The sequence below is a fragment of the Copidosoma floridanum genome, unplaced genomic scaffold (genome assembly GCF_036245765.1).
Source record: "Copidosoma floridanum isolate Cflo_tuat_1 unplaced genomic scaffold, Cflo_Japanese_pri ptg000013l, whole genome shotgun sequence".
NCBI lineage: Eukaryota > Metazoa > Arthropoda > Insecta > Hymenoptera > Encyrtidae > Copidosoma > Copidosoma floridanum.
The window spans coordinates 13,861,783-13,880,271 of NW_028321890.1; the positions used below are offsets into that span (position 1 = coordinate 13,861,783).

General features: G+C 41.6%; 2 protein-coding genes across 2 annotated transcripts; one reads left to right on the forward strand and one right to left on the reverse strand.

Annotated features, from left to right (window-relative positions):
- Window positions 1–233: 233 nt before the first annotated feature.
- Window positions 234–1,089, reverse strand: LOC149374881 (2-hydroxyacyl-CoA lyase 1-like). The gene is made up of 3 exons (XM_089590687.1): window positions 857–1,089; window positions 487–540; window positions 234–371 (listed from the first exon to the last, which is right to left on the reverse strand). Exons 1-3 carry the CDS (start codon window positions 1,087–1,089, stop codon window positions 296–298), a joined length of 363 nt encoding a protein of 120 aa, XP_089446813.1. The 3' UTR covers window positions 234–295.
- A 10,324-nt stretch (window positions 1,090–11,413) lies between these two features.
- LOC149374882 (uncharacterized) lies at window positions 11,414–18,242 on the forward strand. Its single transcript, XM_089590688.1, has 10 exons — window positions 11,414–11,555; window positions 11,717–12,017; window positions 12,470–12,659; window positions 12,911–12,950; window positions 12,994–14,199; window positions 14,317–14,539; window positions 14,588–15,640; window positions 15,764–16,139; window positions 16,407–16,973; window positions 17,016–18,242. Exons 1-10 carry the CDS (start codon window positions 11,414–11,416, stop codon window positions 18,240–18,242), a joined length of 5,325 nt encoding a protein of 1,774 aa, XP_089446814.1.
- The last annotated feature ends 247 nt before the right edge of the window (window positions 18,243–18,489 follow it).

The window sequence follows — 18,489 nt, forward strand, 5'->3', positions numbered from 1 at the left end:
AAAAATCTTAAAGAAGATAACTGATAACAAGTGAAAAAAATTTCCAGTCAGTATCTAACTACGAAAAAACTCAATGATTTGTCAGAATGAAATGCAACTATGTAAGAGACACTAGTTAAGTAGAACAAACAGAATTTTCATAATTTACTAATGACCAAGGGCTTATTTAATTACCACTTATGATTATGGACAAGCACGAGACAGCAATTATAGTCCCTTCAATTTTAGTCCGAGTCTTCGAAGAAGCATGGTTTCAACAGGTCCACAAGCCGCCTGCGAGCTGCCAGTCGTTTATTCATACAATAGCCAAATTGTAGACTGCGTACAAGGTGTTGTGCATGTGTCGCGATTGTTTCCCTCCCTGAAAACAACTAATGATGGTTTTGATTATTGATTGCGGTTTCATAGTATAAAACAATTAAAAATAATTAAAAACACAACGATACTACACAATTTTTCTTATGAAGTTCGTAAATCTTTGATTACCCATGTGCATCTTGATATTTCTTATTTCCATTGAGCTTCGGGCAGCAACTGGAACTTTAAATTTATGTTAGTCATGACATTATACTTATTTAAATGTTAGATATACAAAATACACACTACTGTAAATTTACTCTTTCTTTTTCAATGCTGGTTTTATATTATTTTTTAAATACAGATTTTTTTAAAGTATGAATAAATAAAGTAATTCATCAATGTATATTAATTTTAGGTATTAATCGATGAATTTTTATAGAAACCATTAGGAATTAAACAGTTGTTAATCAGATATGCATCTCATGTGAATTTGTATATACATAACGAGCAACGGAGTATAAGAAATCATACAAGACTGATTGAGCGATACACCTACCGGTTCTTCTTCGCGGCATCGAGCTGTCTCCACCCTGGGTCGTCCCTGCTGAACGTGTAGCCCCTCTTCCACAGCGTCTTGGTTAGCATCTCAGCCGACAGTCCGACGCTCGCCTGGATCGCGTAGCTAGCCGCCACTGAATTGTGCAGCTTCTCGGCACAGATATAAACCTGACGATATCGGATGAACTTAACGTCGGCTTCGTATGGCGGGAGCCGGCCAAAGTGTAGCATCTAGTTGATGCGGGCGAAGAGCAGCAGAATGATGTCGCTGCGCAGGAAGGCCGCGAACTCCGAGATTCAGCGCTGGCGACGTACGCCGGATCTGCGTCGGGCACGACGCCCTTACCCATGAGCGCAGACAGGAAGGGCAGATCCGCATGTAGGCCGCGCCTCTGCCAACGACGACGAGGGTGATCATGTCGGCAGCCTCGTCGATGAGGCGGACGTCCGGGAGGACGAGGAATGCCTCAGGAATGAGTCGGGCCTAGGCGCCGTCAGCCTGCTTGAGCAGGATGGCGGGTAGGTCGAGGTTAGCTGCGCCTTACAGCGGTGGTGCACAGTTTTACAACGTGTGTACCATGTGTATTGCGTTTTTCCTTTCTTTGTTAATTAATATGTAAAGAATGCGTATATTTATACCTGGCCTATCATACGTGACGAGGCGTGGCCTTCTCGACGCGTAGAGGGATGAGGAAAGTGTCCAGACGGCGTGCTCGCAGTGCAGGTGGCTGGGCTAGACCTGGTTTGACTCCAGAAAATCGCTGATGCCCTCGTGACCCTACCAGTCAAAGCCACTGACAACCAACTATAAATAAGATTTGTACAACGTAGTTGTGTCAAATTCGTGGAAAAACGTGTTTAATTCTTTTTTAAATTATATTTTACACAGAAAATTTGAAATGTCGAAAAAAAAAATTAAACCTAGTTCACAGCCTGCTGTATATTCAATATTCTACAAAATATATTTTTGTCGTAGTAGAATTAATAATACTCTGTCAAAATGTCATTACCTATCAAAAGTTGTTGATTAGTTGGTCCCAACTGATGATACAAATGCCAACCAGTCTTTAATCTTCGCACATCTCCCTTAGTCACATCTAAGACCCATTAGTCTTATAAATGGTTTGATCGGTGTCCGTACTGTGAAAAATTGAAAAACAAAATAAAAAATATACATGCCATAGCTCGCACAATTTGTAATACTTTCTTATTAGAAGAGATAAATCGCTTATTGCGAATTTATCTCTACAAATTTTCCAACACTATACACAAAAAAATTATACTTCACTTTTTATGAAAATTATTAAATGGATGTGCGCAGAGATATTGTAAACACAAGTAGAATTAAATTTATTTTTAAAATAAATTCAGATACGTAATTACTTGATGCTCAGTCCTGGCGATACAGCACTTGGCTCCAGTATCACTGTCGTGAGATACAATGCCAATGGCATCTTTGGCAGTAGCCTCGAAGATGTGCAGCTCAAAATTTAGGGTTATTATGCGACTGATCAGGGTGGGATCAGCCTGCATGAGCTTAAGCAGCCCGAAGTGGCCAAACTTCTTCATTTTCTATTCGTCAACGTAGCCAGCTGAACTCGCTGTACGGATCTCTGAGAGCAAAAAAATCGGAAGACCGTCGTCTACGAGGCCTTAAGTGATACCTTACTGGCTTTCTTTTGAAGAACAATAGATAGATAGAGACGGCGCGGTGCTTAGTCGGTGGGCAAACTTTGTCCTCTGAAAAGGGGTTATATTGGTTATACAAGATATATTTTTCTAATACTACCGATTAGAGGAATTACAGGCAAAACTACACAGGACTCGCAGTTCGCAGTTCGCAGTATGAGTGATGCCACCCTCACTGGCGCTAGACACAATAATAAATACAAATTATTTAATTAAAACTGAAATTTGACAACAGCCGTATATTTATTTTATTTGTATACTATACACTCCAAACCGTCCAAACGCAAACACTCCAAGGTCCAAACTCGAAAACTTTTAACAAACCACACTATAGTGTGTATACCTATCATTGTATGTGTTACTACATACATACATATATATATATATATATATATATATATATATATATATATATATATATATATATATATATATATATATATATATATATATATATATATATAGGCTTTTATAACATCCCAAATGCAGACGATTTTGTTGGAGTGAATTTCTCGCGCATGCGTATTTCAACATATAGATGATATAGATATAGTATATTTGATATGGTAATACGCAAATAAATAAATATTTGTGCACTACATAACTGTTAATAGTTTAAAACAACTCAAGAGTCAACTTTATTCTGCGTGTTACGCGGAAATTAATGGCGTTCTTGTAACTAAGCTGCGAGTGATAGATTTATTGTAATGGATGATTGAAAATTTACCCACTCTATTAAAAATAACTACGTGGTTTACCACGTAGTTTTTGTCTCAAAATGCCACATGGTTTTTAAAACCAGGTTTTGTAATACCACGTGGCTTTTTCACCAAGAAGCTTAATAGTTTTTACAAATATTATTTTCTTCATCCTAGTTCTTTTGATAAATTTTTTTCTTGTCTTGTTATATGCTATCGTTATAAATACTTTTACAAACAATTTTCTGAGCGATTTCTGTTCCTCTATTGAAAAAAATCGCGTGGTTTCATCACGTGGAAAAACTATGTGGTAAGCCACGTGGTCTTAAATCATAAATCACGTGGTTTTGTTTCAAATTAACACAGGGTTCTGAAAACCTCGTGGTTTTACTAAACCCATTGGGTGTTTTGAAAACCATGTGGTATTTTTAGACAAAATCACGTGGTTTATAATATAAAACTGCGTGGTTTACCACATGGTTTTTCTACGCGCTATAACCACGTGTTTTTTTTCTATAGAATCCTTAATTTAAGATTCCACTAAAGAGGCATTAAGGAAAGCTATTAGTCTAGATAATGACCTTTATATTTTTTCTGTACATTAATTGACTGAATAACGTACTAACGTAGTAGAAAGCTACGTATACTTTCTTATTATAGACTCTGTTTATTGCGCAAGGATACGTTTTTTTAATCTACGTAATAGAAATATCAAGCTATTGTTTACGAAATGTTTGAGTACCAACTCTTCACATTTTTTAATATCCGTCATCGTATGATCCACTGGAGGGTCTCTTTAGTTGTACAACTTGATTTTATGGATCCTGTTCTCGCAAGTTTATAATAGATGCTAAGGCATAAGAGTCTACACGACTATTGAGACATACTATTAACGTATGATTTACACTTTAATACGTATGTATAATAAATGATAGAAAGAATAGTATACAGTTAATAATTCTGGATGGCAAAAAACATCAAAAGTATTATTTATTACATAAAACATAATTATGTCTTATCAATTACATTTGACAACAACTATACCTTGGAGATGATGATAATTATTATTTTAACAGTAATAATAAACACTAATAAATAATAATATTGTCTTAAGTAAGAGAGTAAACTCTTAAACTAACGTTTGCCCAGAAAAAAATAATTTATAAGAACTTATATAAAATCTTAAGTAAGATCTTATGTCGATTCTTAGATACAAACTTATATTAGCTTTTCTTTGTTATTAATAAAATAAAAAACAAATAAACACTTGGAAGAAAATAATGCCTTTTTACCAAAATCTTCAAAAGCAAAAGAAAAATCTAGTTTATTAAAAGAATATTTGACTAAGACTGCCAAAAAGAACAATATAATTTAGTACGTTTAATTAGTTAAAGCACCCTCCACTGTCATATGATATAGGAGTAGAGATAAGTGATCCGTTGGGGGTGAGGCTGGAAAATGACATATACGAAAGTATTTAACATTTTCCATGATAAAACTCTATACGTAGAGCTCCTTTTGATGCATACGTCCAATAGAGGTAAAGGTACCTATCTCCGTAGCACGTACTAAAAATTCCAACTTAAATGCACCATAAAAAATGGTATACTAAAATTTTTTGGAATATTTTTTTTTTAAATCTTACATGATCTCTTACGGAATATTTAAAAAAATTTTATAAAGCTAAAACTGCAGTAGAATATTTTTAAAACGAATAAAAACGGTATGCTGGTATTACCGTGGTTGTGTACCTATTACCGTGTACGTATTACCGCGGATGTCCCAATCACCGTGTCCGTATTACCGTGGGTAAAGAAAGTTGTATTTGCGGAATATAAAAAAAAATGCAAATTTCACTTACATTTTCTACATGACTTATTTATTGTTTTAAAAAAATATTACTTTTTTTTGTACTTGCTTATTCGTTTAGTAGGAATCTTATACATTTTTGAGCACTCAGCAATAGATTTTTCTTCCTTTCTATAGTTTTCTTTATTTTGGTTACGTTAGATCAACGTGCTTACCTACTAATTGATTACGCGTTAACTGTCGTGCGTTCTGTAAGTATAGGGTTATGTTTACGTACGCTCACCGTGGAAATACGTACACAATCAGTTAATGAGCGCGTTGTACCGGATACCGTGGAATATAATTATTTACTCCAAATATACACAAATATTTCTGTTTGAATTGCATCTACGTTAACGCCATTTTAGATTATTAAAATTGAAAAATTATTTTATATGAAACATTTCTTATTTTAAGCAAGTTATCATCAGTTTTTTAAAATCCACAGTAATAGGGCAGAGCACGGAGATAGGTACACTTACCCCTAGTTGCATTAGCCCAGTACACTGAGAAAGAACTCGCGCGTCTGCTGCTCCACAAGTACAGCCGTTGCGCGGATTAACCAAGCAGCCCTTGACTATATCGGTCGCGTCAGTTGAGTAAAAGAACGTCGTATCTCGAAAATGTTTTTGAAAAATGTCCTATCTCGACTATATTTTTAAAAACGTCCTATCTCAAAATTACTTTGAAGATCATCTTATCTTGAAATTATATTTAAGAACGTCCTATCTCGAAGTTATATTAAGAAACGTCCTATCTCCAAAATTATATTGAGAAACGTCCTATCTCAAAATTACATTAAAAAACGTCCTATTTCAAAATTAAATTGATATAACGCCTCATCTGAAAATAATAAACTATCAAACGACTAGTTTCTCAAAACAGATTATAAGACAAAACTTATCTCAATGAATTTCTATTTTTTTTTTTCAAATTGACTTTGTCTAGTTTAAAATAATATTTTCTCACTCCTCTACATTGAGACAGTAAAGTGTAAATTATATGCTTTAACATCATTAAATAATTAATTTACGTAATTAGAACTGTTTAAAATAACGTAAGTAATAGTGGACTCTTAAAACATTATGAAAAGGCGCCTGATATAATTTATACTTTTAATTATTTAAAGTATTAATCTTAAATTATGTATAATTACATTTTATTTATTTTCAACAAAAATGATAGTTTTCGTACCTGGTGGTGCATGTCGCCAGGGCGAGCACCAGGCCCGAGGGACTCCTTGTGCTTGCCCTGGTTGGATGAGCACCAGGTGCCAACCCTTTTTTATCTACTGAGAGCGCAATAAACGTCCAAATGTTAAAAAAAACGCCCAAAGTAGGAAAAAGACAACAAGTCCAGTTCATTGAGCTCGGAAGAAAAGAAGTTCAGTTTGCCGAGATCGGACAAAAATAAGTACAGTTCACCGAGTTCAAAAGAAAGTTTTTCACAGAGCTTTAGGCTTTTATGTTGTTAAATAAAATAGTTTAGTAGTAATTTTTAGGATTCTTGATAAATTAAAAATGCTCTTAGGCAAGTAAGCATCAGTGATTAGAAACCCAACAGATTTTAGTATTATAAGTAGACTAGCAGCCCCCCGTCTCGTCTTCGCCCGAGACTTACTAAATAAAACACCGTAGTGTGTTGACATGTAGTGTGAAACATTTTTAGTTAGAAAATTTTACACATATTCCCGATACATCTCAGAACAAAAATCTTCTTATTAAAAACATATTTTTTCGAAATCCATATAGTTTATTTGGTCAAATAATAAGGTGTAAAAATTAAAAAAAATAATTATACTGAAAAGTACCGTGCGTTCTTCATGCCATAAAATAATCGATGGCTATAAGAAGTTGTTGATTTACAGTTTCTTCTGTGTAATTTACAAAAAGGGCTATTTTTTAAAGCTGTTAAGATTTTAAACCCCCAAAAAATTTATATTAAAAAAAAATTTTTTTTTCTCATATCTCACAATTTTATTACCAGAGCAACAAAGTCCTGGACCTTAAACTCAACATTTTTATTGCGACAAAAACAGAAATACATTTTCTACTTATTTAAAAATCTGAAGTAGGATCTTTAAAGATTTCAGAGATTGCTGTGAGGGTACAATGAAAAGCTGATCTCTCACGTAATGGACTCTTAAGTTGTCGATTTTGACGTTGCTGTTTCAATCTCGATAAATTTTCTGCGTCAGTTTTTTGACGCCTCAAATTGTATTCATTAGATACATTTGAAGTTTTCTTTCCTATATACCCTTTTGCGACTATTGGCATGCTAACGACTTTTATGACCCCTAAAGGCTATTTTCAGTCAACTTTGTTAATTTTAATACATTTGTTGGCAAGGTAGTTCGACGTTTGATGACCCTAAAAAAGACCGGTGAGCTTCTTAAGTTAACTCTTTTTTGACTGCAGTTAACAGCAATTGTGACTGCCTGGATACCTCAGGGTGATCTTCTCTGGCTTACTGTTGAAGACCCAGACTGATTGGGAGAAAAATTACAAAGTCCGAAGCTTTGGGGCTAGTTGTAGTGCTCTTTTCCAACGTCTCCCGGTATAACGTCGAAGACGTTGGTGTCTAAAGCAACTTTTTTATTTGCAGATTCAGTTGTTTTGGTGATCTTAGATGGGGAGATTGGTTAGTGATACTTGTCCAGTGGAGGCTGTCCCGTTGGCTCAAGTTTTTTTTTCCTTTATAGCTGTTATAGGTTTGCCCAGCACAGACCTTGGAGAGGATCAGTGATTCCTGGTTAAATGCTTAAAGTCAAGAGGTTAATATAGAGTCGTCGGTCACCGGGTTTTCCAGCCTTGCGAAGAACAACTCCGCAGGTGACGTCTGCCAGTGAATAGCTGACTTGGTTTAATAGTGCCCGTCTTTAGTTAATATAGTCTTTTAGTCGACGAATCGCTTCCGGAAATGGTAATGAAAATGTATTTGTTGGCAAGGTAGTTTACACTTAGGTGGCCCCTAAAAAGAACCGATGAAATTGATGGTTAAGTAGAGAACGTAAATACTTATAATGGCCCTAAAAAGCGCCAGTGGTGAAACTTCCAGGCTATTCTTTATTATTATTCCTGATGATTAAGAGCTGGCTATGGGTTGCTTGATTCTCACCCTGGGAGTCTCGATGTACGGAGACTGTGATGGAGGGAGGTACGCCGCTAACCAAAGAATATCTCGTCTCGGGTCGTCCCCCGGATAACCAACTGCTCATCTTTAGACGGGAACATGTGGGTAAGCGCATTGGGGACGCGACGACCAAGAAGGTAGCCGTTGTGGCTTCCCGTGCCCCTCAGAGCTGTTTTCCCTTGCTTACATTTGTAGCCACAAATTTTCTAACTATACCAGGTGGGATGTTGGGACTGCCACACTACTCTGAAGAGTTGGTGCAGATTGTGCTCTGGCTAGATATGTCTCCTGGTATTCTGGCAGACGGCATCGGTTGGAATTAATTTTTTTTTTTTTTTTGCACTCATCGAGATTCAGGGTGAAGCGACACTTAGGTCTCTTCCCCTTAGAGAAGAGTGTTGTCCGTAACCGGGATACCCAGCTGCAGGACTATCATCAGCATTCTCTGTACAGCTTGTTGAGCTGCCGAAGCTCGACTGTACAACTATCGATACGCTCCGGCCTATTATAACCATACTTTTTTAATTCTGTTGCAGGTAGCTTCGATTTTATGTTGACGCCACCTAGCGGATTTTACTGAACTAAAGTGAAAAGCTGGCGTATTTTTGAAAAACTTTGAGCTCATTTATTGCTATTGTTATTAAATTTTTTAAAATAAAAACTATACTAAAACCATCTAGAAAGTATAATGAATCAGTGTGCAAAATTAAAGCAAAATCGGTTTAGTAGTTTTCGCGGTTAGCGATTACAACGGTTTAAGCGCTTCTGCTTTATATATTAGTAAGATAAAAAAAGCCCTCAGGCCAGTAAGTATCGGAGATGAAAAACTTAACAGATTTAAGTATTAATAGTGAATAAAACAAAAACTTAGACACGTAATTATCAGCGTTAGAAACCCAACAGATTTAAGTATTATTAATAAATAAAATACGATCTTAGGCAAGTAAGCATCAGTGATTATGAACTCAACAGATTTTAGTATTAATAGTAAATGAAATGATAACTTAGGTGTGTAACTATCGGTGATAAGAAACTCAACAGATTTTATTACTTTAAATGAATAAAAGACGATTTTAGGCAAGTAAGCATCGGCGATTAGAAACCTAACAGATTTCAGTGTTATCAGTAAATAAAATATGCTCTTAGGTGAGTCAGCATTGGTAATTGGTAACCGAACAGATTTGAATATTAATGATGAAAAAATATGCTTTCAGGCAAGTAAGCATCAGTGATTGGAGACTTTATAGTTTTTCCTTTCGCCTAAGAGCTTATATTGTTTAACAGAAAATTTTAAAAAACTGTAGGGTTTCTAATCACCGATGCATGCTCGTCTAACAGTATCAAAATAATATTCATTATCAAAGCTAAAAAACTGTTGGGTGTCTAATCGCCGATTAAAGCTCGCCTAGAAGCTTATATTGTTTAATAATAATATCAAAAAACTGTAGAGTTTCTAATCTCCTATGCTTGCTCGCCTGAAAGCGTATTAATAATAAAATCGACATTAATAGTAAAAGCGTATTTTATTTATCATGAATACTTAAAAACTGTGGGGTTTCTAATCACCGATTCATGCTCGCCCTAAGACATATTTTATTTATTTATAATACCAGAAATCTAAATTGCCGATGCTAATTCGCCTAAGAGAATGTTATATTCAATATTAATAAAAAAAAAATGTTGGGTTTCTAACCATCGATTTATGTTGGCCTGAAAGTATATTTTTCTGCATACCCCTGCCGACAGTGCTTCATATCTGACCTGCTCTTAAACAGATAATCAGCTCTTTAGGCGAGGGTATGCAGAAAAATAGTATACGCACCACGTTTGGTGGTCGAGAAATGTCCTAGATTTCACGTTATCCGTTTATTTACGTGAAATCTGCGACATTCTTAACCTCGCTCACTAGGTGCGTAATATACGTACTATTATTTTTTAATAATATCAAAAATCTTATCGTTTCTAATCGCCAATGCCTACTCGCATAAAAGATTTAAAAAAAAAAAATTCCTAAATAAACAGTTTGGTTTCTAATCGCCGATGCTTACTCGTTTAAAAGATTATTTTATTTATTAATCCAATGAAAAACACTTGGGTTTCTAATCGCCAATGCTTACTTGTTTAAAAGATTATTTTATGTATTAATCCAATGAAAAATACTTGGGTTTCTAATTGCCGATGCTTACTCTTTTAAAAGATTTATTTATTTATAAATCCAATGAAAAATACTTGGGTTTCTAATCGCTGATGCTTATTCGTTCAAAGATTATTTTTTTAATTAATTGTCACATAAATAGTTGGGTTTCTAATTGCCAATGCTTACTCTTTTAAAAGATTATTCTATGTATTAATCCAATGAAAAATACTTGGGTTTCTAATCGCCGATGCTTACTCGTTTAGAAGATTATTTCATTAATTAATCTAATAAACAACAGTTGGGTTTCTAATCGCCGATGCTTATTCGTTCAAAGATTATTTTTTTAATTAATTGTCACATAAATAGTTGGGTTTCTAATTGCCAATGCTTACTCTTTTAAAAGATCATTTTATGTATTAATCTAATGAAAAATACTTGGGTTTCTAATCGCCGATGCTTACTCGTTTAGAAGATTATTTCATTAATTAATCCAATAAACAACAGTTGGGTTTCTAATCGCCGATGCCTACTCACCTGAAAGATTTTTCAAAAAATAAATTCCCAAATAAACAGTTGGGTTTTTAATCACCGTTGCTTACTCACCAAGGCAGATATTGCTAATTAATATACTGATAAACTATTGGGTTTCTTATCGCCGATGCTTGATTGCTTAAAAGGTTATTAAATTAAATTAAATTTTTTTTTGTGATTCAAGATTTATATCCTAATTGAATCGTCATTATGTCTTGAATCTTTAAACCCCGTGGACGGCCCCTCGAAAAATAGGGTTCGCATCTGGTGCGCATCCAACCAGGGCAAGCACAAGGAGTCCCTCGGGCCTGGTGCTCGCCCTGGCGACATGCACAACCAGGTACGAAAACTATCATTTTTGTTGAAAATGAATAAAATGTATTTACATATAATTGAAGATTAATATTTTGAATAATTATAAGTATAAATTATATAAGGCACCTTTTAATAATGTTTTAAGAGTCCACTATTACTTACATTATTTTAAACAGTTTTAATTACGTAAATTAATTATTTAATGATGCTGTTTGGTTTTCCCGCACCACACGCCCACGCCAGTGCCACCATCGCAGCGACGGAGCCTTTCGAGACTGTAAAAGGAGAGTGCAGAGCCTCGCAAGAAGCAGAGAGAGAGACAACAGCGTGTCAAGAGGAGAAGCGTCGTGATTTTCGATAATACCTATACCTTTAAGTTTATTACTATTATCTTTGTCTTTCGAGGGTCGAGCGCGACCCTGCTTTGATTAGTGTTTCGGACGGTTTAACCACCTGTATAAAACACAAGTAAGTTTTTCAAGAAAGTGTGTTCTGAGTTTCAATATAGGTGATCATTGCGCCCACGTGCATCTCATCCTCCCCCCACATCCGGCCAGCAAACTCAAGCAGATTTTAACAAAATGGTCCTTCGAGCCGGATCTGGGGGGAACGATCTCGGTGCTCGTGCAAAAGGTCCCACTCGTGGACGACAGCCAGGTTATGACACTCAGAGCAGGCTTATTAGCCCGCTTCTCTCTGCACCCCGTGAGCGCGCGATGGGATGCAATATTTTCTTTGCTCTTTGTGCTCAGCCACCGTTACGCTGCTTTGTTATCCTCGTGCCCCGAACCAGCGTTCGTCGCGCAGTGGTGTGTGCAATGAGTGCCCGTCCGAGTGCAGCGATGCGGAAACGCCCGGGCACCAGGACGTTAACAGTGCTCTATCCTGCTAGATTTTGCTGCAGGGCGCGATGCAGTTCGCGCTCTTTCTCTCTCAAAAAATCATGTATCATCCTCTCTCCCTCTCTTTCTCACACACATGTGTGTGTGTGTGTGCATCTATACGTGTGTGTCCGTGTGTGTACGTGCGCCTATGTGTGGTTATCTTACTACATTCTGCTGCAGGGCACGATGCAGTTCGTGATCTCTCCAATAATCATACATATCTGTCCCTCCCTTTTACACACACATGTGTATGTATGTGTGTATACATATGTGTACGTGTGTTTCTGTGCGGGCCGAGAGCTAAGAGTGGCTGGAGCACACTTTTCTCGCAACAGTTCTATTGAGGTAAGAACGGCTTCTTTTACGGTGTGACAAAGGGCTTACAATAGCCGCTTGCCGATATCGCTTCGTACATGGATTGGTCCCCAGCACGAGACCACTCGAATCAAAAATTACTTACAGCCCCAACGCTGTACGTGCAAGCATCAAAAGCAACAACTGCTTATTCAACAGGACCGCCTGGCCACTGCGGTCAAGCAACGACGCTTGAACGAAGGTGGTCAGGAGGTCATTGACCAACAACGGTCATAAAGCCATGGAACTTTTCTTTACCCGAGACTCACAGTTCTCTTCTTTCGAGTAACAACGCTCACGCAAGAAGATCGAACAACCCTGGTCGTTAACAGTCCTTCATGTTAACGATGCAACCCAAGACGCTGCTTGCATACTTGCAGCCCCTCTCTTACCGGTTCTCACTTCAATTGACTCAAGTGACTACTTTCAAAACCCTTGCTACAACGCAATTGATCTATTTTCAGAATCATAGACATGCTCAACTCTCAACGGGCTCTGAGTCAAGTAATTGAGAATACTTCTTGAGCGGTTCGAGATACTCAATCAGAACAGTGGACGGAAGGTCTCGTTCTCAGTCGACTCGAACTCCTTGAGGGTTACTGGGCCAACTTCACCGACACTCATGTCCGATTGCTGACAGGATCTGAAGCGAATGACGCACCGTACTTCACAGATAACAAGTACTTCGCCGTGGAGGCCCTTTACGTTGAAGCTAGAGGCAACCTATACAATGAACGTGCACGTTTCTTTCGAGACGACCCACCTCCCCAGATCCAACCCCAAGCGAACTACGGCACCTCAATACTGCCAAAGATCACTCTGCCGACATTTTATGGACGACGAGAGAACTGGGAGACATTCAGGGACCTGTTTAAGTCTCTAGTTCACGGTAAAGACACAATCCCTGCCGTAGACAAGCTGTACTTCCTCAAGACATGCGTGCTCGACGAGGCGAAGGCAGCAATCGACAGCCTACAGATCACCGAGTCCAATTACGCCGTCGCATGGTCCATTTTGGAGTCCCGCTACTACCACCAGAGACTGTTGACTCAAGAGCATATCAAAGCTCTCAAATCTCTACACCAGCTCAAGGAAGAGTCTGCCCACGGACTTCAAGCGTTGCTCGATGATCTGGAGAGACACCGCGACCAACTGCGAACGTTGGCTCGCCCCGTTGACTCGTGGGATGATTGGTTCATCTCTCTTGCTTCCGACGCCATGGATACAGCCACTCGGCGAGATTGGGAAGAAGAGCTGGAAGTGTCCGACAAGGGCTCCGGTGGTAGTGGAAACTTCTACCCTACTTTCAAGAACCTGGCCGATTTCCTCCGACGTCACTGCAGAACTCTTTTGTCTCTAGCGCCAAAAGTCGCACCGAGATCGACTGCTGCGACTTTCAGGGGCGATCCGAAGTCAAGCCCGTTTGCTCGTCCAACTCGCGTAGTGGCCGCGACTACAGCTGGCTCAGCGCGCTGCGTTGCGTGCAGGGAACCTCACTACGTTGGGCGCTGCACCACCTATAAACGAATGTCACCAAATGATCGGCATGGACTAGCCACCAAAAATCGATTGTGCTACAACTGTTTGCGAGAGGGCCACTCCGCGGGCAACTGCCCTTCTCCGATGTCATGTCAGGCCTGCGGGGCACAACATCACACGTCCCTTCATGATGCCTCCGGAAAGCGAACAAACTCTTCCACTGATTCCAATAGGCCTCCGAAATTCCCTAAGCTGGACACACAACCCAGCGAGGGTCCCTTGAATGGCTCCGAGTCATTCTGACTAGGCCTTCTACCAACGGCAATCATCAGCGTGGGTGGTAGCACTGGACGTTCCGGAAGAGCTCGAGCCCTTCTCGATCCTTGTTCAGAGTCGACTCTTACCACCTTACGACTAGCTCGAAAGTACGGTGACGGCTTAAGGAACTCTTCGATCGGGGTTGTTGGAATCTCGGGCGGTGTCATAAGCTCCTCATTGGCGTGCACGAAGCTAAGCCTTTCCAATGGGCAAAAGGTCTTTCAAGTTAACGCTCACGTGCTGCAGCATATCGGTCTGATTACTCCCTCCAGGAAGCTCAACTTCAATGCCGACGCGTAGTTCCATGGACTCAAACTGGCCGACCCAGACTTTTTGTCACCCAGACCAGTCGACCTGGTCCTTGGGGCAGACGTGTATGGCCGAATTCTTCGTTCCGGCCTCGTCAGCCGAGGGAGCTTCATCGCTCAACGAACGATATTTGGTTGGACGATCACCGGAGCTCAAGGCGATTCCCCGGCTCCTACCACATCAAGCCTAGCAATGCTGCAGGACACGGGACTCTGGAGTGAGTGCCTCGTGGGACTAATGCAGCGGTATTGGGTGGTCGAAGAAATACCAAGTATAGTTCGAGTCTCTCCGGCTGATGCCAAGTGCGAAGCCTGTTACGCTCAGCACCACTCGAGAGACAGCAGTGGTAGATATGTCGTCCCTCTCCCTGTCAAAGAAGACTATCTCGATCTACTCGGAGACGGCTTGAACCAGGCTATAGCAGCCTTACACGCTGCACAGAGGAGAATGAAAATGGATCCTGACCTTCAAGAGCACTACGTGGCATTCATGAGCGAATACATCCGATTAGGCCACATGCGTCCAGTGTCGGAGCAGGAGATGGAGAACTGCCCTCAGAGGGTTAACTATATACCTCATCACGCCATCTGGCAGCGCAGTGACGGTGGGTGGCGCCTTCGCGTTGTTTTCAACGCCTCGAGCCCCACCTCAACGGGATACAGTCTGAACGACGCTCTCTATCCAGGGCCCAAATTACAAAATGACATTGTCAGTGTCCTCACTTGGTGGAGACTTTACCGAGTAGCCTTCTGTGCAGACATCAAGATGATGTTCCGTCAGATACAAATCCGAAAGGAGGACGTGCATTTACAACGAGTCATCTGGAGTCAAGGTGAAAATGAGCCGGAGACTCACTACGTCTTGCTTACAGTCACCTACGGAGAGGCTAGCGCACCTTATTTAGCGTTAAAGACTGTAACGCAACTGTGCGAGGACGAAGGAGCTGCCTTTCCTGAAGCAGTTGACGCTGTCCGCCGAAATCTTTATGTCGACGACTTCTTGACCGGCGCAGACGACGAGGACACGGCCAGAAAGCGTAGAGATCAACTGGTTCAACTTCTGAAGGCGGGCGGCTTCGAACTCAAGAAGTAAGTCTCAAACACGCCATCTCTCTTGCACGATTTGAAAGTCGAAGATTTGCTGCGACCGAGTTAGTTTCACTTCACCACGGATGGTCCAGTGAAAAAGTTGGGAATTGCTTGGGATCCGAGTGCCGATTGCTTTCGGTTTTCCCCTCCTGCATTCAACAAGAGCGATACACTGACAAAGCGTCGTGTCCTGGCTGAAGCGGCTCGGCTTTTCGACCCTGCTGGCTGGCTGTCACCCATTATTGTCGTGGACAAAATGCTTATCCAAGACCTTTGGAGGGCAAGGCTAACATGGGATGAGCCACTGCCGGCATCTTACGCTAAGCGATGGGAGTCATTTTACTCCAAGCTGTCTGACGTCTCCCTACTCACCCTTACTCGATGGCTTCAATCGTCCCCGGCCAGTTCGATCCAACTACACGCCTTTGCCGACGCCAGCAGAAGAGCCTTGGCGACGGCGGTCTACATCAGATTTGAGCAGGAATCTGGCACGGTAAATGTAAGTCTTATCGGCGCGAAGACAAAGCTTTCTCCGATCAAAAGTCTCGTTCCACCGGAGCGACAGAATACACGGATGACTATTTCCCGATTAGAGCTGAGAGCTGCTCTTCTTGCTGCTCGCCTACTTAGACTCGTGGATGCGAGCTTGACGATCTTGGATTGCACGTACTACCTTTGAAGTGACTCGAGCACGGTACTCAGCTGGCTACACTCCAGCGAGCCTGTTGGGAACGATCTTGTCGACAATTATGTCCATCACATTCAGGAACTCACAGCTCACGGTACCTGGCGCTACGGTCCCACCAGCGACAACCCGGCTGACACCGCTACCAGGGGTGCGGAGCCTTCGACTCTTCAACACAACACCCTCTGGTTGACCGGCCCGTCTTGGCTAACAGACCCACCTTCTATGTGGCCCTCAACCTTACAGCAGCCGCCTTCTCCGACCGGTCACTACGACGGAGGCCGACACACCATCGCATTAACCACCTGCCTGACCATCTTGCAAGGAAGCCGCGATTTCATGGACGACTTTTCTAGTTTGCTGCACATGCTCCGAGTGCTCGTCAGATGCCGACGGTTCATCTTGATACTAAGGACTCGTATCGAGTGTAAGAAACTCATGACTGGTATCAGAATACCCGATTGCATGAAATCCGAAGCTCCAATCACGGTCGCAGAACTCCAGCACAGTTTTCTTTGCTGCGCTAAACTCAGTCAAGTTCGTTACTTTGCTGCCGACATCAAGACCTTGAAAAATTCTCTCCCTGTCAAGATCTCGAGCCCCCTCAGCCGGCTAAGCGCCTTCTTGGACGATGAAGGCATACTACAAGTCGGCGGCCGTCTTCGTCACTCACCACTTGCTTATTAAGAGAAACACCCACCAGTCCTGGATGCAAGATGTCCCTTGTCGAGGCTAGTGATCGACTGGGCACATCAGCGAGCCTTGCACGGCGGCTTTCGCTCAACGTACTCGCACGTCATGCGACGGGCTTGGATCGTTGAAGGAGCAGTGGAGATAAAGCGACGAGTTCATCAGTGCGTTGTGTGCTCGAAAGCACCAGCTCGACCCCTTCACCAATTCATGGCTCCCTTGCCGACAGCTCGCGTGACGCCCGCTCAGCCCTTCAGCCGCACTGGAGTAGACTACGCGGGACCTTCCTCCATCCTCCGATCCAAGGGTCGAGGTGCCAAGTCGGTCAAGGGATACGTCGCTGTTTTTGTCTGCATGTGGTCAAAAACCCTACACCTTGAACCTGTTGGAGACCTAACAACAGCGAGTTTCCTCGGTGCACTCACTCGCTTCATAGGCCGCAGAGGAAAACCAAAGGAAATCTGGAGCGACAACGCAACGAACTTCTACGGGGCAGATCACGAACTCAAGCAGCTGATGGCTAGGGCCAACCACGACTGGGATTCAGTGGCTGAGAGTCTGGCCAACGAGGGAATCGACTCGCATTTCATTCCGCCATCCGCCTCACACTTTGGAGGCTTATGGAAAGCTGGGGTTAAAGCGATGATAACTCATCTTCGTCGAGTGGTTGGAACTAGACACCTCACTTTCGAGGAGTTTTCAACCCTGCTTGCAGAGATTGAAATGATTCTCAACTGTCGCCCTCTGGGCCCGTTATCTGGAGATACGGAGGACTTGGACATGCTCACGCCAGCTCACTTTCTGATCGGAGGACCCCTTACTTCTCTGCCTGCCACCAACACTTCTGAAAACCTAGACTACCTGACCCATTGGACCCTTGTGCAAGACATGCGCAACGCGCTGTGGCGCTGCTGGACCCTCGAGTATCTCAACACCTTGCAACAACGGACGAAATGGTCCCGGCCCCGTCCCAATCTCGCCGTTGGAGACGTAGTCCTCGTTGTGGATCCAACGCTTTTGAACTCTATCGGGAAGTGGCCACTGAGCCGAATCGTCGACGTCAAACCGGGACCAGATGGGTCCGTCCGCGTTGTTCGGGTAAGAACTGCCTCGGGAGAGTACGTCCGTCCTATCACCAAGATTGCTCGTCTTCCCGTCATTGAGTGTGCTGATCACGCCACAGACGATCCTGGTCCAACCGGCACCGGGCTCACGGCGGGCGGCTAGGCTCATTATGGCCACAAATGAACCACGTGCAATCGTTCCTGGAACGAGGCGGGCGGTATGTTTGGTTTTCCCGCGCCATACGCCCACGCCAGTGCCACCATCGCAGCGACGGAGCCTGTCGAGACTGTAAAGGGAGAGTGCAGAGCTCCGCAAGAAGCAGAGAGAGAGCCAACAGCGTGTCAAGAGGAGAAGCGTCGTGATTTTCGATAATACCTATACCTTTAAGTTTATTACTATTATCTTTGTC